The sequence below is a fragment of the Simochromis diagramma genome, unplaced genomic scaffold (assembly GCF_900408965.1).
Source record: "Simochromis diagramma unplaced genomic scaffold, fSimDia1.1 OVJJ01000320.1, whole genome shotgun sequence".
Lineage (NCBI taxonomy): Eukaryota > Metazoa > Chordata > Actinopteri > Cichliformes > Cichlidae > Simochromis > Simochromis diagramma.
Genome location: NW_024386773.1, coordinates 12521026 through 12538542, shown reverse-complemented (window position 1 = coordinate 12538542; position 17517 = coordinate 12521026). Strand labels below are relative to the sequence as shown.

The following is a 17517-nucleotide window of genomic DNA, read 5'->3' as shown; positions in this document are numbered from 1 at the left end:
ATTACAAGTCTGTAAACTATTTTTTAAAATGCATAGTAATAAGATAGTGTAAAATAATTCACTGGTATTCAAGCTAGTTAGCACTGGGTAATATTACTATTTGGATACCCGAATAAATAAAATACGCAATAATTTTTACATTAGTTTAAATTGTAAAAAAAAGAGGGAAAAAGTATTTTTTTTCATCAGCTCAATAACTTACCGGAAAAAGACGACAAGAGGGAAGAATAACTTCCGCTCTGTTTGCAGTCTCGTCTCTTTAAACATTTCTGTTAACAATTTCTTAAAAGACTTCTTGTTCGCAGCTCGTAACCGGTTTTATACCGTCTATAGTGTAACCGTGTGTAATGATGTGTTTACAGACCCGTGATTCTGCACAGTCCGTGGAATAAGTGTGTCAGTGGGCTGGAACACGACCTGAGTGAGGCGGCTTCGTGTATAGACGATCTGTGCAGCAGTCCGTGCGGAGCAGAGTAACTGTCGGGGAAGATTCCCGGGTCCGTGAGTGAATCCGGGAAAGTTTTACACACGGACATGGCGTCAGGCCTGTGTTGTGCTGCCGTGTTGGCTCTGTTTGTGATCCTGTCCCCTTGTGTATCCGGTAAGTTTAATTATGTTCATCCTTAAACGGCCGCTGTGTTTTCTTGTAGCCGCTGACCATCTAGCAGTCTGTGATGTTACTTCAGACCACGTTTAGGGCGAAGTCAGTGACGTAGCGTCTAATTATCCGAAAACTTTTCATTTTTATGAAAGGCCATAAAACTCATCAAGACATGTTTTCTTTTGTGTTTTTTTTTAAGTTACAGCTTGTGTTTTAAAGCTTTTAATAACACTGTAGGATTAGTTTGTTACAGACCCATAAAAAAGAAATGAAAGTCATTTAAAAAGAATATACAATCAGTCAGTGTCAGTGGCTATTTTCACATGTTTTAGGTTATATTTTTTATCCACTATATTCTGGTCCCGCTAATTAACAAGAAACATGTGAACGATCATTTAGCAGCAGTACAAACTACATCCTTCAGCGTGACCACCAAGTGGAAGCAGCAGGGTTTCAAACTCAGGGCTGAGCATAGATAAGTGTGTGAAAACATCACCTCTGTACAGCGTAGTACACTTTCAAGAGCTACAGTGACAGTGAATCACCAATTCCCTAAAAGTCAAAATGTTGCAGTGCTGAAAAGTTAATTCTAATAACTAATTGATTGACCTGAAATGAGCTAACTTTTGCTGCCCCTCTCTGATTTTCTCGGTCTGCTCTGTTACAGCAGGGGACGACTGCCTGGCCTACAGTGGTAAGGAAGCCCAGGAATGCCGTAGAGGATTTTGCTGTGGGGACTGCAACAGCAGATATTGTTGTTTAGATCCGTCAAAACGCTTTGATGAAGATCGCCAAGAAGAGTGGTATGTTTTCATTTTCGATCTGCAATCCACAAAAAAACCTGCATTTAGCTAGTTTGTGTAAAATGAACAATTTCCTGTTTTAGAAAGTGATTTCTTTTTAAGTCTCTCTTTTCTCCCAGTATAAATGTGTTTAAGGCCACATTTAAGCTGTTAAAAAACAGCACGGCCATCAGCATAAAGCCAAAGTGCACTAGACTGAAACGAAGGCCTTCATTCACATAACATTCATCAGTGTGCTGCTTTGCTTACTCGCTGGAGGACTGACAGGGTATCTGGGTAGAAAAAGGGCTTTTGCATGCTGTGTGCTGGTTGTTGGAAGATAACACACCTACACCTGTTTTTCAGTCAGTGTTGCAAAAAACGTAGCAGACACAACTATAGCATGAGGAGTTGTTGCATAGTTGGAAGTTTTGAAAATCGACAGTAAACAGACCGTAGCCTAGCTGTAATACTTTGTTTTATTCTTGTTTTTTTCCTATTTTGTTTTGGGCATAATCCTTACTTTGCTTCTTTTTCAGCAGCAAAGATCCTGAAAAAAATTTTCAGGATCAGTTAACTGCTTTCAACAACAAAACATTACTCATTCTCATTGTTGGCATGAGCATCATCCCCTTTGTATTCCTCATCTTCTGCTGCTGCGTCTGCCCCAGCTGCTGCCTGTACAAGCTGTGCAACAAACGTGGTAAGTATTACTAGAACTAGTACTTTAATTTGGGTGATGCTTTAAACCTTGACTGTACTCTGTTGTGAGCAAAGACAACTTTCGTCATTCGTGTGAAACTTCTGGAAGGCACCTTTACATTTACTACAGTTGGTGCATTGTAATGTAAAGTTATTGCAGTCAAAAAATATTGGCAGTTACAGATACATGAACAGATTCTCACACGCTTTCTCTGATGACGGATTTTACTTTACTCAAACCTCAGCGGACACAGAGTATAGTCAAGGCCTTAGATATAGATCTGAAGGCTGTTGTTTTGTGCCTTTTGGTATTTACAGAATATTTCAAGCTCTCAAAACACAATTTTCATGCATTGATGCCTTAAACTTAAGAGTAGGCACTGTGGCATGACGGAGTTTAAGGCACCTCATTTGTTTCTATAGTGGCTAAAAGATAAAACCCTATGAAAATGCCAATTAAACGTTCATCAGTAGCTGTTGACTTTCTTTTTTTTTTTTTTTTCTTCTCGATGTCTTTTTATCAGAGATGAAAAAGTCCACAAAGACAATAATGTGATTATCTTTACTCACTGGTAGGGCTGCAACTAACGATTATTTTCATAGTCGACTAATCTTAATTCCTTTGATTAGTTGACGAGTCAATGATTATTTAAACAAATCTGCTTCCTGTCGGCAAAACTTCTCATTCTAGTCTTCAGTAACTCAGCTGCTGAAACCTGTGAAACGTATCCGTCTTCTAGAACAAACCTGTTAGTCAACTAGAAAAGACGGCTGAGTTCCTCTGAATAGAGCCATATTCACAGTAAGTCGGAGCCTTGCAGGACAAAACATGTCAAACACTGAAAAAGATTAGAGATGCTGGATTTCACCTCCTGCCTGTGTGATGCAATATGCAAAAACCTAAAGTGCCCGGCTCAGTCAAATGAATGAAGTACTTGGAACACTTCATGTGAACAAGGACCTACAGTATTAGTGTGAGTCTGACATTTGGGTGATTTCTCATACATTGCAGTGATTGACTGGTGAGTTGGAGCATTTGTCTGAGACCATGAGGGCCTCGTTTGTAGACTGTTGGCTCACCTACCACATGACTTTTATTACCTCAGCAGTTTGGTCTGACAAGAAACAAAACAACTGAGATACAGAGCCTCCCCTGACCTAATGTTTCAGAATCACTGCAGTATTGGAGGCTTTGTAAACTTTTCAGCTCCTCATTGGTGTTTGATTAGGTTTTGCCTTCCATTGGAGTTCTTGGTGAGCGTATATGCCACAGGGCAATGAGTCAACACGTCATCAGCGATAATTGGTGTTTAGAGTTTGTGCCAAAGTTTGATGCTGGTGTGATTTTTGGGGTCATGTCTTTACTTGATTTTTGCTTCTGCTTACTCTGAGTGCTTTAAATTCCTTGAGCTCAGCCGTATCAATTTTTCAAATACCAACTTTAAGGCGCTCAGAAACAGCTGTGTGGGGCTTTGAACTCTAGCATCTTTATTTTGTTTTTTGTTTTTATCCTCAAATGACATGAAAAGATCAGAGCCAGCAGTTAACTGATCCTACTGAGTATTGTCTCTGTAGCCAGAGAATCATTGTCAATATTTGAAACCTGTTAGACACAGCATAGCTGTAATGATTCTATTATCCCCAGTCAGCCGATATTTACGAGGAGCAATAATAGTAGCAATAATGCTAATAGCAATAAGGATTATGTAATGCTGGATAAAATGCAGACTAAGATTTTATAGATTTTAATAATGAAAGGGAATTTTGTTTGTTTTTTTACAGTTGTTATTTTCAGTAGGAAGTTGAATACCATGTACTGTGCAAGGAAACCTTGTGTTTTCATCACTTTGTCAATTCTTGACAGTAATGAAATTGCAAAACCCCTAAGGCTGCACAATTATAGCCAAAATGCTAATCCTTATCATTTTGCCCAATCTTAGGATTACTATTATCACGATTAGTCAATATAAACTAAATTAGGCCTTAAAATATTCATAATAAATTTAGAGACGTCACATAACACAGATTTCATGTGCATGTCATGCTACTTTGCAAATATGTGTGCTGTAATAAAGCTGTTACTCATCATTCATTTAAATTCAGTGCCTCTCTTTGAGCAACAAAATTACGTCAGTTTAAAGAAAATTGTACAAAAACTTAATGCAAAATTACATCAACACAGCCCTGCTTTCCCCATTGTGCTATATTCTTCTTAAATAAAACTTAATTGCAGACAAATAAGATATTTATTCATTTCCTAAAAGTAAAATATAAATTCTTTCACTCCATTCTTGAATAGCAAAGTACTCAACCGATCTTAGAGCTTAATCTCTTTCCCCTTGGATGCTTTGCATATAGTGCCCGCATTGGCACTTTGGAAAGGTTATTCCCATGGATGTTTTATTCCTGCATGGCTCTTTAAAGACGTTTTCCCTTCTATTGGAACTCAGTCCTCGCTCTTATAAATAGCAGTATTACTTCCAGTGTGGTTCCTGATGGTTTTAAACATGCAATTGTAACCCTTTATTAACAAAAACCTGGCGCTGACCCCTCATTTCAAAAGTTCCATTCTTCTCAAAGTTATTGGAAAAAATAGTTTTTATCCATCTGAATATAGATACTAACGGTATGATGGAAGTTTTTCAGCCTGGTTTTAAACAGCTACACTCCACTGAAACAGCACTTTTACGTGTTTTTCTTTTTAGCTACTGATTGTGGAATTTCGGTCATCCTCGTGCTTTTAGATCTTACTGCAGCGTTTGATACTGTTGACCACAATATTCTTATCTCCCATGTGGAACACCTGGTTGGCATCAAAGGTGCTGCACTGAATTGGCTTCATTCATATTTGAGTCGCAGAACTTTCAGTGTTAATGTTGAAAAAGTCCACCTCAGCCCCATTTTCTTGTGAGGTGCCCCAGGGCTTAATCCTTGGCCCTCTTCTTTTTTCATTATAGGCTATTATGGGCAAACTTTCTGTTTTTAAATGTGCTATATTACCTAAAGCCTTAATTACTTACCTTGGCCAAATGAGATTGTGCTTCTTTGTGAGCTCTAGCGATACCACGAAGAGCTGTACAGGTTCGCTTTTATGTACATCTGAGTTGATGTTGGGTGATTAACCTTAGCAACAATTGCATTTTTTTACTTCACCTTGCAGGTGTGTTTTCAGGTGGTTGAATAAGTTCGCTGATGATTTCTTCTTGGTTAACATGATTGTTCTAAATCCAAAACAGCAGACCTGCTTTTGGAAGCAAGCTCGCTTTCTGCTGCTCCAGACATTTGATTTTTGTTTTGACCGTCTGTTGCCTGTCTTTGACGTAGTGTTACTCCTCCAGGCTGCGATGCAGTGAACAGCTGTGATTGGCGCACAGGCGTAAGGTGTAGCGCTGGGATTTTGGGAGTGCTCAATTTGCTTTGCGATCTGTTGGAGAAGCATGCATTTTCAATGTCATTCAAATAATTCTACATTCCTAATCTCCACCCCTGCCCATCAAATGATTGCTGACTTTCAAATGAAATTTCAAATGAACATCAAATGAATCTGAATTTTTTGGTCCCTTCTACTTGGGACAAAATTTCTTTTTTATTTAAATAAGCAGGCTGTGCTTGCCTGTGCCTGCCTGTAGCTTCTAGTGTTGTTTTTACGCTGTACATGAAATGTGATCGGTGCAAAGAATCTGCAGATCTACCTCTGAGCAGTAAACACTTAGGTTGCTGTGAGGATTTCTTGTTGCTTGGTTGTGACCAGCCCCATTAATAGGCTGTTGTTTTAAACATGTTAGTCAAAAACAGCTCAGATGTATGTGCAACCTACAATCACAGGTCCATCTACTTCTCAGGTTCAGAGCGTATCAGCATGTTCGGTGGCCTCCAAAGTTTATTCATCGCTAATGTTTGACTCATAAATGCATAATTGTCCTCACACATGAATGTTTAACTCTGAGTCTCTAGACTTTTATAAATAGACAATGTCTTAATCTTAATTTAACCCCCTTAGTGCTGCTTAGATCCCATGTGTTCATTTAACATGTACATATAGTGTTTATGTTTTTAAATCATTACTACTTGTTAGTTTTGTGTAAATGTGTTCATGTGACATGATAAAGAATGGGTTACTGTACATAACGTAATGTAATTACATGGAAATGCGTGACATGATTAAATTATGTTCAACCAACAGTTTGTCGTGTCAAATAAACACATTTCTATTTTGCAAACTGGTACTTTAGCTGACTATTGTCAGTATTTACAGTCAACCATTTTTACATTTCCGACTTCCTGTCAGTTTGGTCAGCTCGTAAATGTTTTGCCGTTAGGGGAAGTTCTTCTGGCAGAGAGGCTACAATAAAGTGAGGAACACAATGTGGCATCCTTGGCTTAAGCCGCTGCATGATGGGATCAAATCCAGGAATGTCAGAGCTCCACCCTGTGTGACTCATTGTTTCCATGACAACCCCACGTCATTTACAGGAAGTGGTTGTGATGACACCCCCTGTTTAAAGACACCTTGTTTTCCACAAGTTTTATTTTTTCCTGTTCTAAGCAGTGCCTTTTCATTTTCACTGTACTTACGCAGAGATCAGTTTACACTCTGACGATGATAAAAAATCTCTCAAAGAGTTTCTTTGAGTCTCTGTAAACTTCAAAAGTGTAAATCTGTGTATATTCAATAAGCAAACGACATCATGTTTAGTTTCTTTGATGCAGACCTTAAGGAGAGGATGATAAATTATGTATCTTAACTCAAAGTGCACAATTTGCTCTTCTCCTTCCTCTCTTTATTAGAATATTACCTATAAATGACAATACACATTAAAGGTGTTTTGGATAATATGTAGCATGTTTCTCCATTTCTAACTTTTTGTTACTTATTTGCTTACACCTGTGATAGAGGCCACTACCCAGGTCACAATGGTCAGCAACACTCCTCAGCATCCAACGGCAGCACCTGGGCCCCCTGAATCCTACCAGGAAATGCCCCACCATCTACCCCAGCCTGGCTACCCAGCTCAGCCCATCCTCACACCGCCCTACCATGGACAGTCATTCACAGTTGGACCACCGCCATCTTATCAGGAAGCCAGTGAGTGTGGTTTATGATTTGCCTTGAGCTCTATTCCAGGAAGCAGGTTTAGCTAACGAGTCTGAGTTTGTTAACTGCGAGCTGAGAGAAACTCCTGTTTTCTGTTAGTTACTGGGAACGGACCCTGAGCTTCTCTCTGACTCCTCCCGTCCTGCTGGACCTGAACCACTTGTGTGACACACTGAGTCATTTTCTTATTCATAAAGTCGCTGTCAGCGTTCACAGCGTGGAAGTGTACATTTTTACAGAAACTGAAACGCTATGGGATGTTTGGTATTTTGTGTAATTAACGTGAGAGCTTTGACAGCCATGAATGAGCGATGACAGCGATTACATCACTGTTTTATGATCAGCTCAGAATAAAATCTATATAGTCTATAACTTGGGCAGTAATGTTTTCAGACTGTCAGCCAGTTTCCTTGCAAAAGCTAAGACTTTTCTTATAACATGTTCGTCTCTACTGATGTGATTTTACATTCATTAAAGACTCAGAAAGCTGCCTTGCTTTTTTCAGTTCAATGTGATAGTGCTATGGCTGTAAGAGCCATTATCTATCAGTGAAGGCTGAAATCAGATTAGAACAGATTAAACTGGGGAACATTTTTTCTGAGAATCTCATTATGCATTTCTATCCAGTAATGGCAGAAACACAAAAAAGGAAAAGAAAAAAGAAAGAAATGTTTAGAGAATAATTATTCAAACAACAAAATGGTCATAACCTGCTGTGAAGGCAGGTTTTCATTTAATAAACTGACTTGAAGGTGGAGTCTGTTGCTGTCTGGGTAACTAATATCACAGATCCATCAGTAAACTGTGTCTAATGAGTTTCTGTAGATTTTTATCATCAGTTCCTGGTTCCTACATTTTGTCCCTGTCAGGTTACAGCTGAATAATTAGAAAAGATTGATTTAAAAATCAAATGCAACATTTGGATTCCAGCTTTTTCCAGACATTAAAAGTGATGATGAAAGAGGGACGACGATCAATATCCTGCTCAGCACTGAGTGGTCTTCATATTTCTCATGCTCTTTATTTACCTGTTGCCATGGTGAATCGTGATGCCACAACTCCATTGATCATGGCTTTCTTTCTTTACTAATGCAGATGCTTAACTCTGGGCGAATAAACTCGATGTTGATTGAACTAAATCTGATCAGCTGTTCTGAAACAGGAAACTCAGAGTTATCTCGAAGTGAATTAACTCAGTTTATTTTTAAACTTAGTTTTTTGTAAATGCTTCCTGGAAAAGAGGCCCGTATTTAACTAAAGAGAATATATTTGTTTGCAGAACCAGGTGAAAGGTAGGCTTTGAAACCCAAAACTGCGCATCTGTGGAAATATTAATAGTAGGGCTGCCACAAACGATTATTTTGATAATCGACTAGTCACCGATTATTTTTGCGATTAGTCGACTAATCAGATCATCATCCATTGGACGTAAAACGCACAGCTTATTGCACCAGCAGCATCTGCTCTTATATAACTATCATTAGCTTACAGCTTTAAGTGTTTAAGGTCTGTGCTAACTAAAAATAAAGACAAGATGATCGTTTATTAAATTTTAATGAAATTTGCAGATTGTTTCGGTGAAGTTTAATAAACTCCTTGCTATCTAAAATATAACAGGACACCGGAGTATATTCTCGAGCATCTCACACTTCTGATAATCAGCTGTCTTCTTAATGTTTATTCAGCTGTGTAAAAACTTTTTGGCTGAGAAACTTTAATCTCAGCCAAACCGATTTACTCAGGAACAAATAAAATACTAAAAAAAAAGCCAAACAATAACATTTTGAAGTTATCTAAGTGACCTATATATTATGTTTAACCTGAGTAGCGAAAGATGGCAGTGGGTTTGAAAACGATCTGCCGGGAGTCCGGTGTTCTCACGGCTCTAGTGAGCCTGTAACCCCGGCTAGCTATCGAGCTAGTGGGTAACAGACGTCTCCGAAAACGTCGGAGCGCTTTTGAAAATATGTGGTGTCTTGATAAACTGAGCCGATATTTGAGGTTTACACAGCTACATTCTCGCCTGAAAATATGCTAAACGTTTATTTTGTGACCCAGAAAGAATAATAAGAGTAACATTAAAACTAACTAGCTGCCGCCATTGTTGGAAACTGAGCTGGGCTGCGCTATGAATTCTGGGACACAGCTTCTTCTTCTTCTTCTTCTTCTTCGGGGTTTAACGGCAGCTGGCATCCTTGTACATGCAGTGCTGCCATCTTCTGTTTCAGTCCGTTATTACACTCTTAAATCCTGCTACTTATTCCTGCGTCTTTTGGGATCTTACAAAGCTTCAAACGACGCGTCGACTATTAAATCAGTCGTCGACGATTTTGATAGTCAACGTAATCGTGACTAGTCGAATAATCGTGGCAGCCCTAATTAATAGAAGCTCCTGACTCGGGGGGGGGGGAGGAGCTTCAATGTGCAAAATATTTCTACAGAAGTTGATTTAGCCTCTGAGGCGGAAGCTTGTTTCTGTGAGTCATGTTGTGTAAAATACTGCGACTGGCTAAAGTAAAGTTGATGAATCATTGAAAATAAACACATCCATTACTGCCAGAGACTTTGTTTAATATAATATTTCTTCTTATGCTACAGAACTTCAGTTGTGGTTACTTTTTTAGCGCTGTCTGCATGTTCAGTCTCATGTAAGCTCTTTTTTTCACTTTCCAGTCAGTCCTGCCTATCCTCCGATGCCTTATGGCCAGGCTGCGTTCATGCCCCGGCAGCCAGCATACCCCCAGCCACCGTGCCCCCAGCCGAAGCCCAGTGCTCCACCTGCAACTCCAGACTTTCTTGCTCAGCCTGCATATAATCCAGATTTTGCTTCATCACCACACTAGGCTGGATCGTGGACATCAGTACAGCCCCAGGAAGTGCTTTGAGCCTTTTTCCCTGTACTCGCATGTAAGTCACGTTACATGGGAACAAAGTGCAATATTTATCATTTCAGGAATACAAATATATATTAGTTTAGCCTTAATGTTGCTTTCACTGATATATGGCAGTGACCTGTGTCATGTAACTTCATGCTCATATCAAGCTTGGTGGTCTCCCCTCTTTTAAACTTGGATAGTGTTACTGAGTCCATGTTATGATTTCCTCTACAGAACTGTGCTAAGTGATAACAGATATTGATTTTTTTTTTCCTTTGTGCCTTTGTGTAAAGCAATTTTTCCGGCTTATCTCACTATTTAAATTCTATTATGGAAAATGCAGTGTCTTTAGACAACTATTGTGATTTCCTGCATTAGAAATATGACTTTCTTTGATGATTTAATTGACTAGTTTTACATTGAGAAGTTTGAATTGTTCATTTGCTGACTCTGTCTTTTCCCGAGTGCTCCGTTTCCTGTTCTAAAACACTCTCTAGATCTTTTAGTGATGTTCCAGTAATGATTCAGTTTTACATAAAGTCCCAGCTTTGTTAAAAACAGGACTGAGCCAAAATGCACTGCGAGGTTTACCAAAGGAGTCTTTTATGTTCAGTGAACCAAACATCAACTTGATTGACGCGTGTTAAATATGAGAAAGACTTGTGCCTACAAAAAGCATGCATGGAACTTAAAATGCTTTAAAATATTTTTCTTTTATCTCATTTTATTCTATTTATTGATCCATTTGAGTCACAAAATGTTGTCACATTTACTCGGCTATCTTAATAAGAGCTTCACTCAAATGAGCCTTGATGTTTTGCAGCGTGCAGTTTTTTTAAATGCTGCCATCGAACCTGTTAAATGTTATTAGAACACAAATATTTCTTTTTTTTTTGTTATTGTTTAAAGTGCCCCGTACGAGTGAGGGTTTGTTCGTGTGTTGTTTCACTGTTGTTATGGAAAAAGAGCCATCACTTCCGCTTCCTGTTGACTGAAGTTACTTGAACATCATTTACAGATGTGACCTTTTTCTTGTGAATCTGCTGACTCAGCAGTACAGTCACAAACTCGTGTGCCAGTTTACATTTTGACGTTCTGTGAAAATCTCATCATCTTTCTTTGTTTAGACTCTTACATTTCAGTGTCGCTTCTCTGTAGACACCATCTGCCAGTTAATGAAAGGGATGCAAGGTCACATGTTTGTAGTTTAGACCATTGATGTAAGAAGTATTTTAATCCAAAAACACTTTGTAGTATGCTTTCCTTTTGTCTAAAATGTGTATGTAGGAATACTGTTTATTTGTTTTTTATATATTTTTGGTTAGTCATATTTCAATTTTGTGGAGAAAAAATACTTTATTGTGATGTTCATTAAAGTGTATGTTTTCTTTTTTCCTCAGTTTTTGGTTCTTGAATATTATTAATGATGGTCATACTGCAGTGTGTTTATTCATAATGCAGTACATGAATGATAGCAGATGAATTAGGATGTTAATGTGTGCATGAACTACACACATTTCTCCCACTGCATCTCTAAGAGAAAAAAACGGTAATGGAAAGTGTTTCTCTCTCTCTCGCTGTCTCCCTTTTTTCTTGTCGATATTTCCTGTGTATTTTTCTGGTTTTGAGGAATTTTTTTTTCTATTGCTGATGCTTGAATATACAGTGGAATCCCGACTTACGAAATTAATTCGTTCCCGAGGGTCTTTCGTAAGTCGAACATTTTCGTAAGTCGAACATTTTCGTAAGTCGAAGCACCCATCGCGCGTTTTGAGTGAGGCGATGCTGAACGATAGGCTATAGGCTAATTGCTAAGTGGAACAGCGAAGCGCAAGTACAGAAGCCAAGGGGTTGTCACATGATTCGGAAGGCATTGTGGGCATTGTAGGCTCAGCCAATCAGATCCAGTGGATTTCGTTACGCGGGCATTTTGCCGTAACACGGGCAGAAATATTGCCGTTCAGTGCCTTCGTAACTTGAATTTTTCGTGAAACGGGGTATTCGTAAGTCGGGGTTCCACTGTACTTTTAATTGCATTTAATACATGTTTGTTTTTTTCTTTGTACAGTGGCGTTTTGGACAGAGTGATTTCCAGAGACGATGCATTTTTAAAAACATTTTAAAATGTTTTATTGTACATATTTAATCCATTCATTCTACGTACTTATTGTAAAAACTCCCACTGCTAAATTTATCCAGAGAAAGAATTATCTCAAAGGTTTTAAGGCTTAAACAAGCTTTATTTGTATAAGAAATTACATTTTTGTAGTTTGTAGCCTTCCTCTTGTGGATGTACTGGTGCGTGATGTAAGTGCATGTTTCAACATAAGCATATCAGTAAGTCAATATTTGCTTGTGTTAGCTAGGTGGAGAAATGATGGGTAGATGATTCTCCTGTCCACTAGTGGGCGATAGCATGCTTTGAGCATCTTCTGTGGTTAGGAGCTGAAGGGGGACAAAAAGGACAAATACCTGGACAGGAAACAGGAAGTCCTTTTTTTTTTTTTTTTTTTTTTTTGTTATTAGTAAAATTAACATACAAACAAAATGCACCATATATTACACATTCAGAGAATAGACATTCCTTACATATTAGCAACTTTCATATATAGGAAAAACAAAATATAAAGATGGGGTCACATAATTTAACAGATTATTAACTCACTAAATCAAAATCTTCCACAAAGGAAACAAAAAGAGCAGCCTTTTTCTTTTTAATTAAAGTCAAAGATTTAACCAACAGGTTTAAGTCGTTTTTCCAGTAAGCTAGTGTTGGTTTGGTCTTAAAAAAAACCAACATTTATGTATAAAATACTTGCACAAGATTAATAACACATTGACACCATAATTAGCTTTCTTTTCTTTCAAAAACACTCCAAACATTACCATATTTAAGGTAAATGGGGTAATTTGAATCCCACTGGAATAAAGCCAGGTATGAAAATCCAACCAAAATATTTGTTTAAAATTGCATAAAAAGAATAGATGGTCCAAATCCTCCTCTTCTGTTTCACAAAATACACAATTACCAGTTTCTATTTTGAATCTATCACCAAGGAGTCTATTTGTCGGGTAAATTTTATTCAAGATTTTAAATCGGACTTCTTTCCCTTTATATCACCTTCCCTATCCCTCCTAATCAGTTCTTATTCTTTCAATTTCTTCCCTTTGGAAATCTTTTAATATGTAGTTACGTCTAAGTAAATTTGGGGAATAAAGACTCCTTAATGAAGATCTTAGAAACTTATTATTGCATTTAACATCACAAAACCGAATACCATCTATATATAATTGCCTTAACTTGGGGGAGAATATATTATATCATTTACAACTATGTTTTTAAGTGACAATGGAATGGATTTTATAACCCAATTAAATTTACTTTTAGAACATTGCATATTAAACTTTTGGCAAAAATCTTGATGTCCTAGAACATGTCCTTCCTCATCTACAAAATGGGCAATTGCCCAAACACCTTTTGATAACCAATCTTGAATAAAAATAGATTTTCTGTTCGGAAGTCCTTTTGTTCCTCTCAACCAGGCCAAGGAAGAGGGCCAACACCAGTGGTTGTGGTGTTTTGCTGCCCTCTGCTGATCTGTTTTGTCTTTAGGAGTGTTTGTTGAAATTTTACCCACATGCAGTTCTGTCAAACTCTTTCATTTAAATCTACAAAAATAGTTACTGAAAGTCAGAAAATATTTTATCAACTGAACGAGGAGTCAAACATTAAAACTGAAAGCTTTTATTTGTACTAACTGTCTACACAGAACAGATTTTGTATACAAAAATCAGAGGAAACATTTAGATGTAAACATGCTGGAAGAAATCCACGGCAGACCCGGGTGTACCTTCATGCTTTTTAGCATCCTTTATTATCTCGGTCATGGTTGCTATACACACTCGGCTGCAGCTTTGCCTCTGCCAGCCATACACATCAACAAACAACTTCAAACACAGGACTCTACACAGATTTTAAGCTGGCGAGGCGTGATGCAATGGTGCACAGGTGCCCCCGCACACATTCCTTTCAATTTTGCTGCTCTATGGTAGATGTTTCGACCCCAATTCTCTCATAATTACAACAGGCCTTTTAAACTGTTAAAAAAAAAAACTTAATTTGTAATGATGGTCTGGGCAGTCACAGATTTAGCTCAGAATCAATATAGACTAAATAAAATAATTGACTAATGTTATCCCGGATTACAACTGAAACAATTCAATAGTTTTAGATATAAATCTTCTCAGCTTTTAAGATTAGGATGACTTATTATCTCTTTAGTAAAAACTGTGTTTTGTGCTGGATCAGGTGCTGGGGTCAGTTACTAAGTAGGGTAAGTGCTGGTGGATGGTGCGATTTAGTGGTTTACAGCAAAAAACAAAAAAGGAGGCGAGTCGTTGAAGGTTAAAATGGTTTGTTTGCTCTGGTTTTCATTATATGATACTTGGTCAGTTCTAAGACAAAAAGCTTTTAATTGAAAGCAGTTATGAATACAACCCATTCTGATCCCTGAATTCTGGCGAACATGAGGCAAGTGATGATTTCAGCTGACCAGTCTTCATGAACTATTCTAATTTTGATGAAACTGAGCTGCTATGAACTGAAACTGCATCAACTATCAAATGTAATTGTCAGAGTTCAAATGTTATATTATCTCTGTTATACGCGACCTCAGTGTGTGGGTCCAGTCATCATTTATGTTATGTTATGTGTGTTTTTATGTTAGCATCTTTAACCTGCTTTCTCACTTCTCTGATTTGTTCTCACTGCTGAACAAATCAGAGAAGGCGGAGCTTGGTGTTTAACAGCTGGTGTCAGGGTCTATTTCTCCCGATCTGCACCTGCGTACCTATTTTATATTTCTGTTGCATTTAAAGCTTCATTTAGGTTGAGTTGGGATTTAGCGGCACTTCTGTTTTGGTTTTAACGTAGTTTACCAGAACTAGTTTCAGGGACAAGCCTGAATCAGACAGCCTATCATGTGTTTGGTTCATGCTCTTCTTCCTCTGTTTCTTTTAGCTGGGCTCTCATCTCTTTTTCGCTTGTTAAGGGCAGCAGCGTTGTGCCATCTTGTGTGTTGGATGTCTTTAAACCATAAATTTAGAAACCATAACAATCTCTATTTGACCTTTAACCTCGGATCTGACCTGAAGGAAACCTGCAATGCCAGAAAATAAAGTTACATTTCTTTAAACCATATTAAAATATCCCACACAAAGTATTTTTCATATTCTATCACACGATTGATGCTTTTCCTCTTTTTGTGCCTTTTTTTTACCTTTACTGTTACAAAAAAGTTAACAGACATCCATACAGAGAAAATGGTTCAAAGGGCACTGACACAGCAAAACAACACGGCAAGTAGAGCAGATTAACTTAGACTGAAGATCGTAGGGTTATGTACAGGAATACCTGTGTGTATGAGAAACAATATAGACTGAGAAGAGGAAAAAAACACCATCCAGATTAATCAGATGTCACGGCCAGAGGCCAGTGTGGGAAACGGACTCTAAGGCAGGCAGCACATCGGAGACGCAGGAACCAAAAGTGACAAAGCTTTATTTAGAGTGGGTGCAATAGATGGAAACAGCGAACAAAGGTGAGAGGTGCTTAAAGTGCATACCATAACCTAGAATAGCTCAAAGTTATCAAGGAATAATAATAATCAAGGAATGTGGCGGCTCCGCAAATGGGACACTGGACTGTTTTATCTTTTATTATTGTGTCAATAAATTACCTTTCAGAATTGTATTGACCGTCATCTTTTTGCCCACGGCTGAGACGGTTGGTCCCTCTAATACAACCTACCGGTGTTAAGTGTTGCTCTACATTCTCTAGGATGACTTCATTACATCTTCAAGTCTTTAAAATATTATGAAACATTTTCCTCGATAAACCCTGCTCTTAACTCAAACGACGTAGACATCCATGCAGAAGAAAATGCGGCAAAGATCACTGACATAACAAAACACAGCAGATGTGAGTGAAGTTGCCCCCCCCCCCCCCCCCACCTTCTTCAAATCCAACAAAATTGATGTCAAACGTTTGTGCTGGTTTGTGCTGCAAAAATGTTCGTTTGTGCTGCTATCATTTTAAAGATCTTAATAAAATTTTCTAGAGGTCATCAAAGGTCAACCAGCCCCCCCATATTAATGGAAACAAACAAAATTGGTGTCAATCAGTTGTGCTATGTTTGTGCTGGTTTGTGCTGCTAAATTGTCATCTGTGCTGCTTCTGTTTTAAAGATATTAATGAAAATGTAAAGGTCAAAAGGTCAAACAGCCCCCCCACATTACCCAAATCAAACAAAATTGATGTTAAACGTTTGTGCTTCAAAAATTTTTGTGTGTGCCGCTATCATTTTAAAAATATTAATAAAATAACATCCTGATGCGTGCTTAATCATCCAGGTAAGTAAATCCCAAAAGGTTGATTTTGTTCATCTGGACATTTTCAGTGGGAGAAACGTTTCATCACTCATCCAAGTGACTTCTTCAGTCTCAGCTGGCTGCAGGTTTCTCCAACCATATAAACAGTACATTTGCATAGTGAAGGAAACTAGCACCACTGAATGAACAATGTGCTGGGGGGTTAGTTCCATGATTATTAGTATGCAAATTCTTATGACCATTGATCAATGACAACTAATCAAAGCCTACTGATCAATGGCCATGAGTACCATTCACAGAAAGTGGGGAATAGCTACACAGCATTGTATGATGGCGAAAGATGTACCCTTGGGCCCCCCTTCTCGATTCAGAGATGGTCAGCATCCTGACAGCCCGATGGATGAAGCTGTCTCTCAGTCTGCGTGTTCTGGCCCGGAGGCTCTTCAGTATCCTTCCTGATGGCAGCAAACTGGAAGCACGGTGGTTAGCACTGTTGCCGCACAGCAAGAAGGTCCTGAGTTCAATTCCACCATCAGGCCGGGGTCTTTCTGTGTGGAGTTTGCACGTTCTCCCCGTGTTTGTGTGGGTTCTCTCCGGGTACTCCAGCTTCCTCCCACCGTCCAAAGACATGCAGCTTGTGGGGATAGGTTAATTGGATAATCCACATTGCCACTAGGTGTGAATGTGCGAGTGAATGTGAGTGTGAATGGTTGTCTGTCCCTGTGTGTTGGCCCCGCGACAGACTGGCAACCTGTCCAGGGTGTACCCTGCCTCTCGCCCTATGACAGCTGGGATAGGCTCCAGCGCCCCCCGCGACCCTGAAAAGGATAAGCAGAAGCGAATGGATGGATGGATTAATTAATGTGGGGGGGCTGGTTGACCTCTGATGACCTCTAGAAGGTTGCTGGTTCGAGCCCCGGCTCGGACAGTCTCGGTTGTTGTGTTCTTGGGCAAGACACTTCACCTACCGCCTACTGGTGATGGCCAGAGGGGCCGATGGCGCGATATGGCAGCCTCGCTTCTGTCTGTCTGCCCCAGGGCAGCTGTGGCTACAACTGTAGCCTCCACCAG

General features: G+C 38.9%; 1 protein-coding gene across 2 annotated transcripts; it reads left to right on the top strand.

Moving 5' to 3' along the window:
* The first annotated feature begins 231 nt into the window (after positions 1-231).
* On the top strand, positions 232-11812 carry LOC120719720 (protein shisa-5-like). Of its 2 annotated transcripts, none has more exons than XM_040009162.1 (5): positions 232-601; positions 1269-1404; positions 1926-2086; positions 6980-7171; positions 9854-11812. In XM_040009162.1, the coding sequence occupies exons 1-5, from the start codon at positions 535-537 to the stop codon at positions 10021-10023; spliced, it is 726 nt and encodes a 241-aa protein (XP_039865096.1). In that variant the 5' UTR covers positions 232-534; the 3' UTR covers positions 10024-11812. The 2 variants fall into 2 exon arrangements, with proteins under 2 accessions (XP_039865096.1, XP_039865087.1); XM_040009153.1 differs by having other exon boundaries at positions 1923-2086.
* The last annotated feature ends 5705 nt before the right edge of the window (positions 11813-17517 follow it).

Coding starts and splice junctions, on each gene's coding strand:
- LOC120719720 (XM_040009153.1), top strand. CDS start 535: ATGGCGTCAGGCCTGTGTTGTGCTGCCGTGTTGGCTCTGTTTGTGATC. Junction 1,405..1,922: donor GAAGATCGCCAAGAAGAGTG/GTATGTTTTCAT, acceptor CTTCTTTTTCAG/CAGCAAAGATCCTGAAAAAA. Junction 2,087..6,979: donor CAAGCTGTGCAACAAACGTG/GTAAGTATTACT, acceptor CACCTGTGATAG/AGGCCACTACCCAGGTCACA.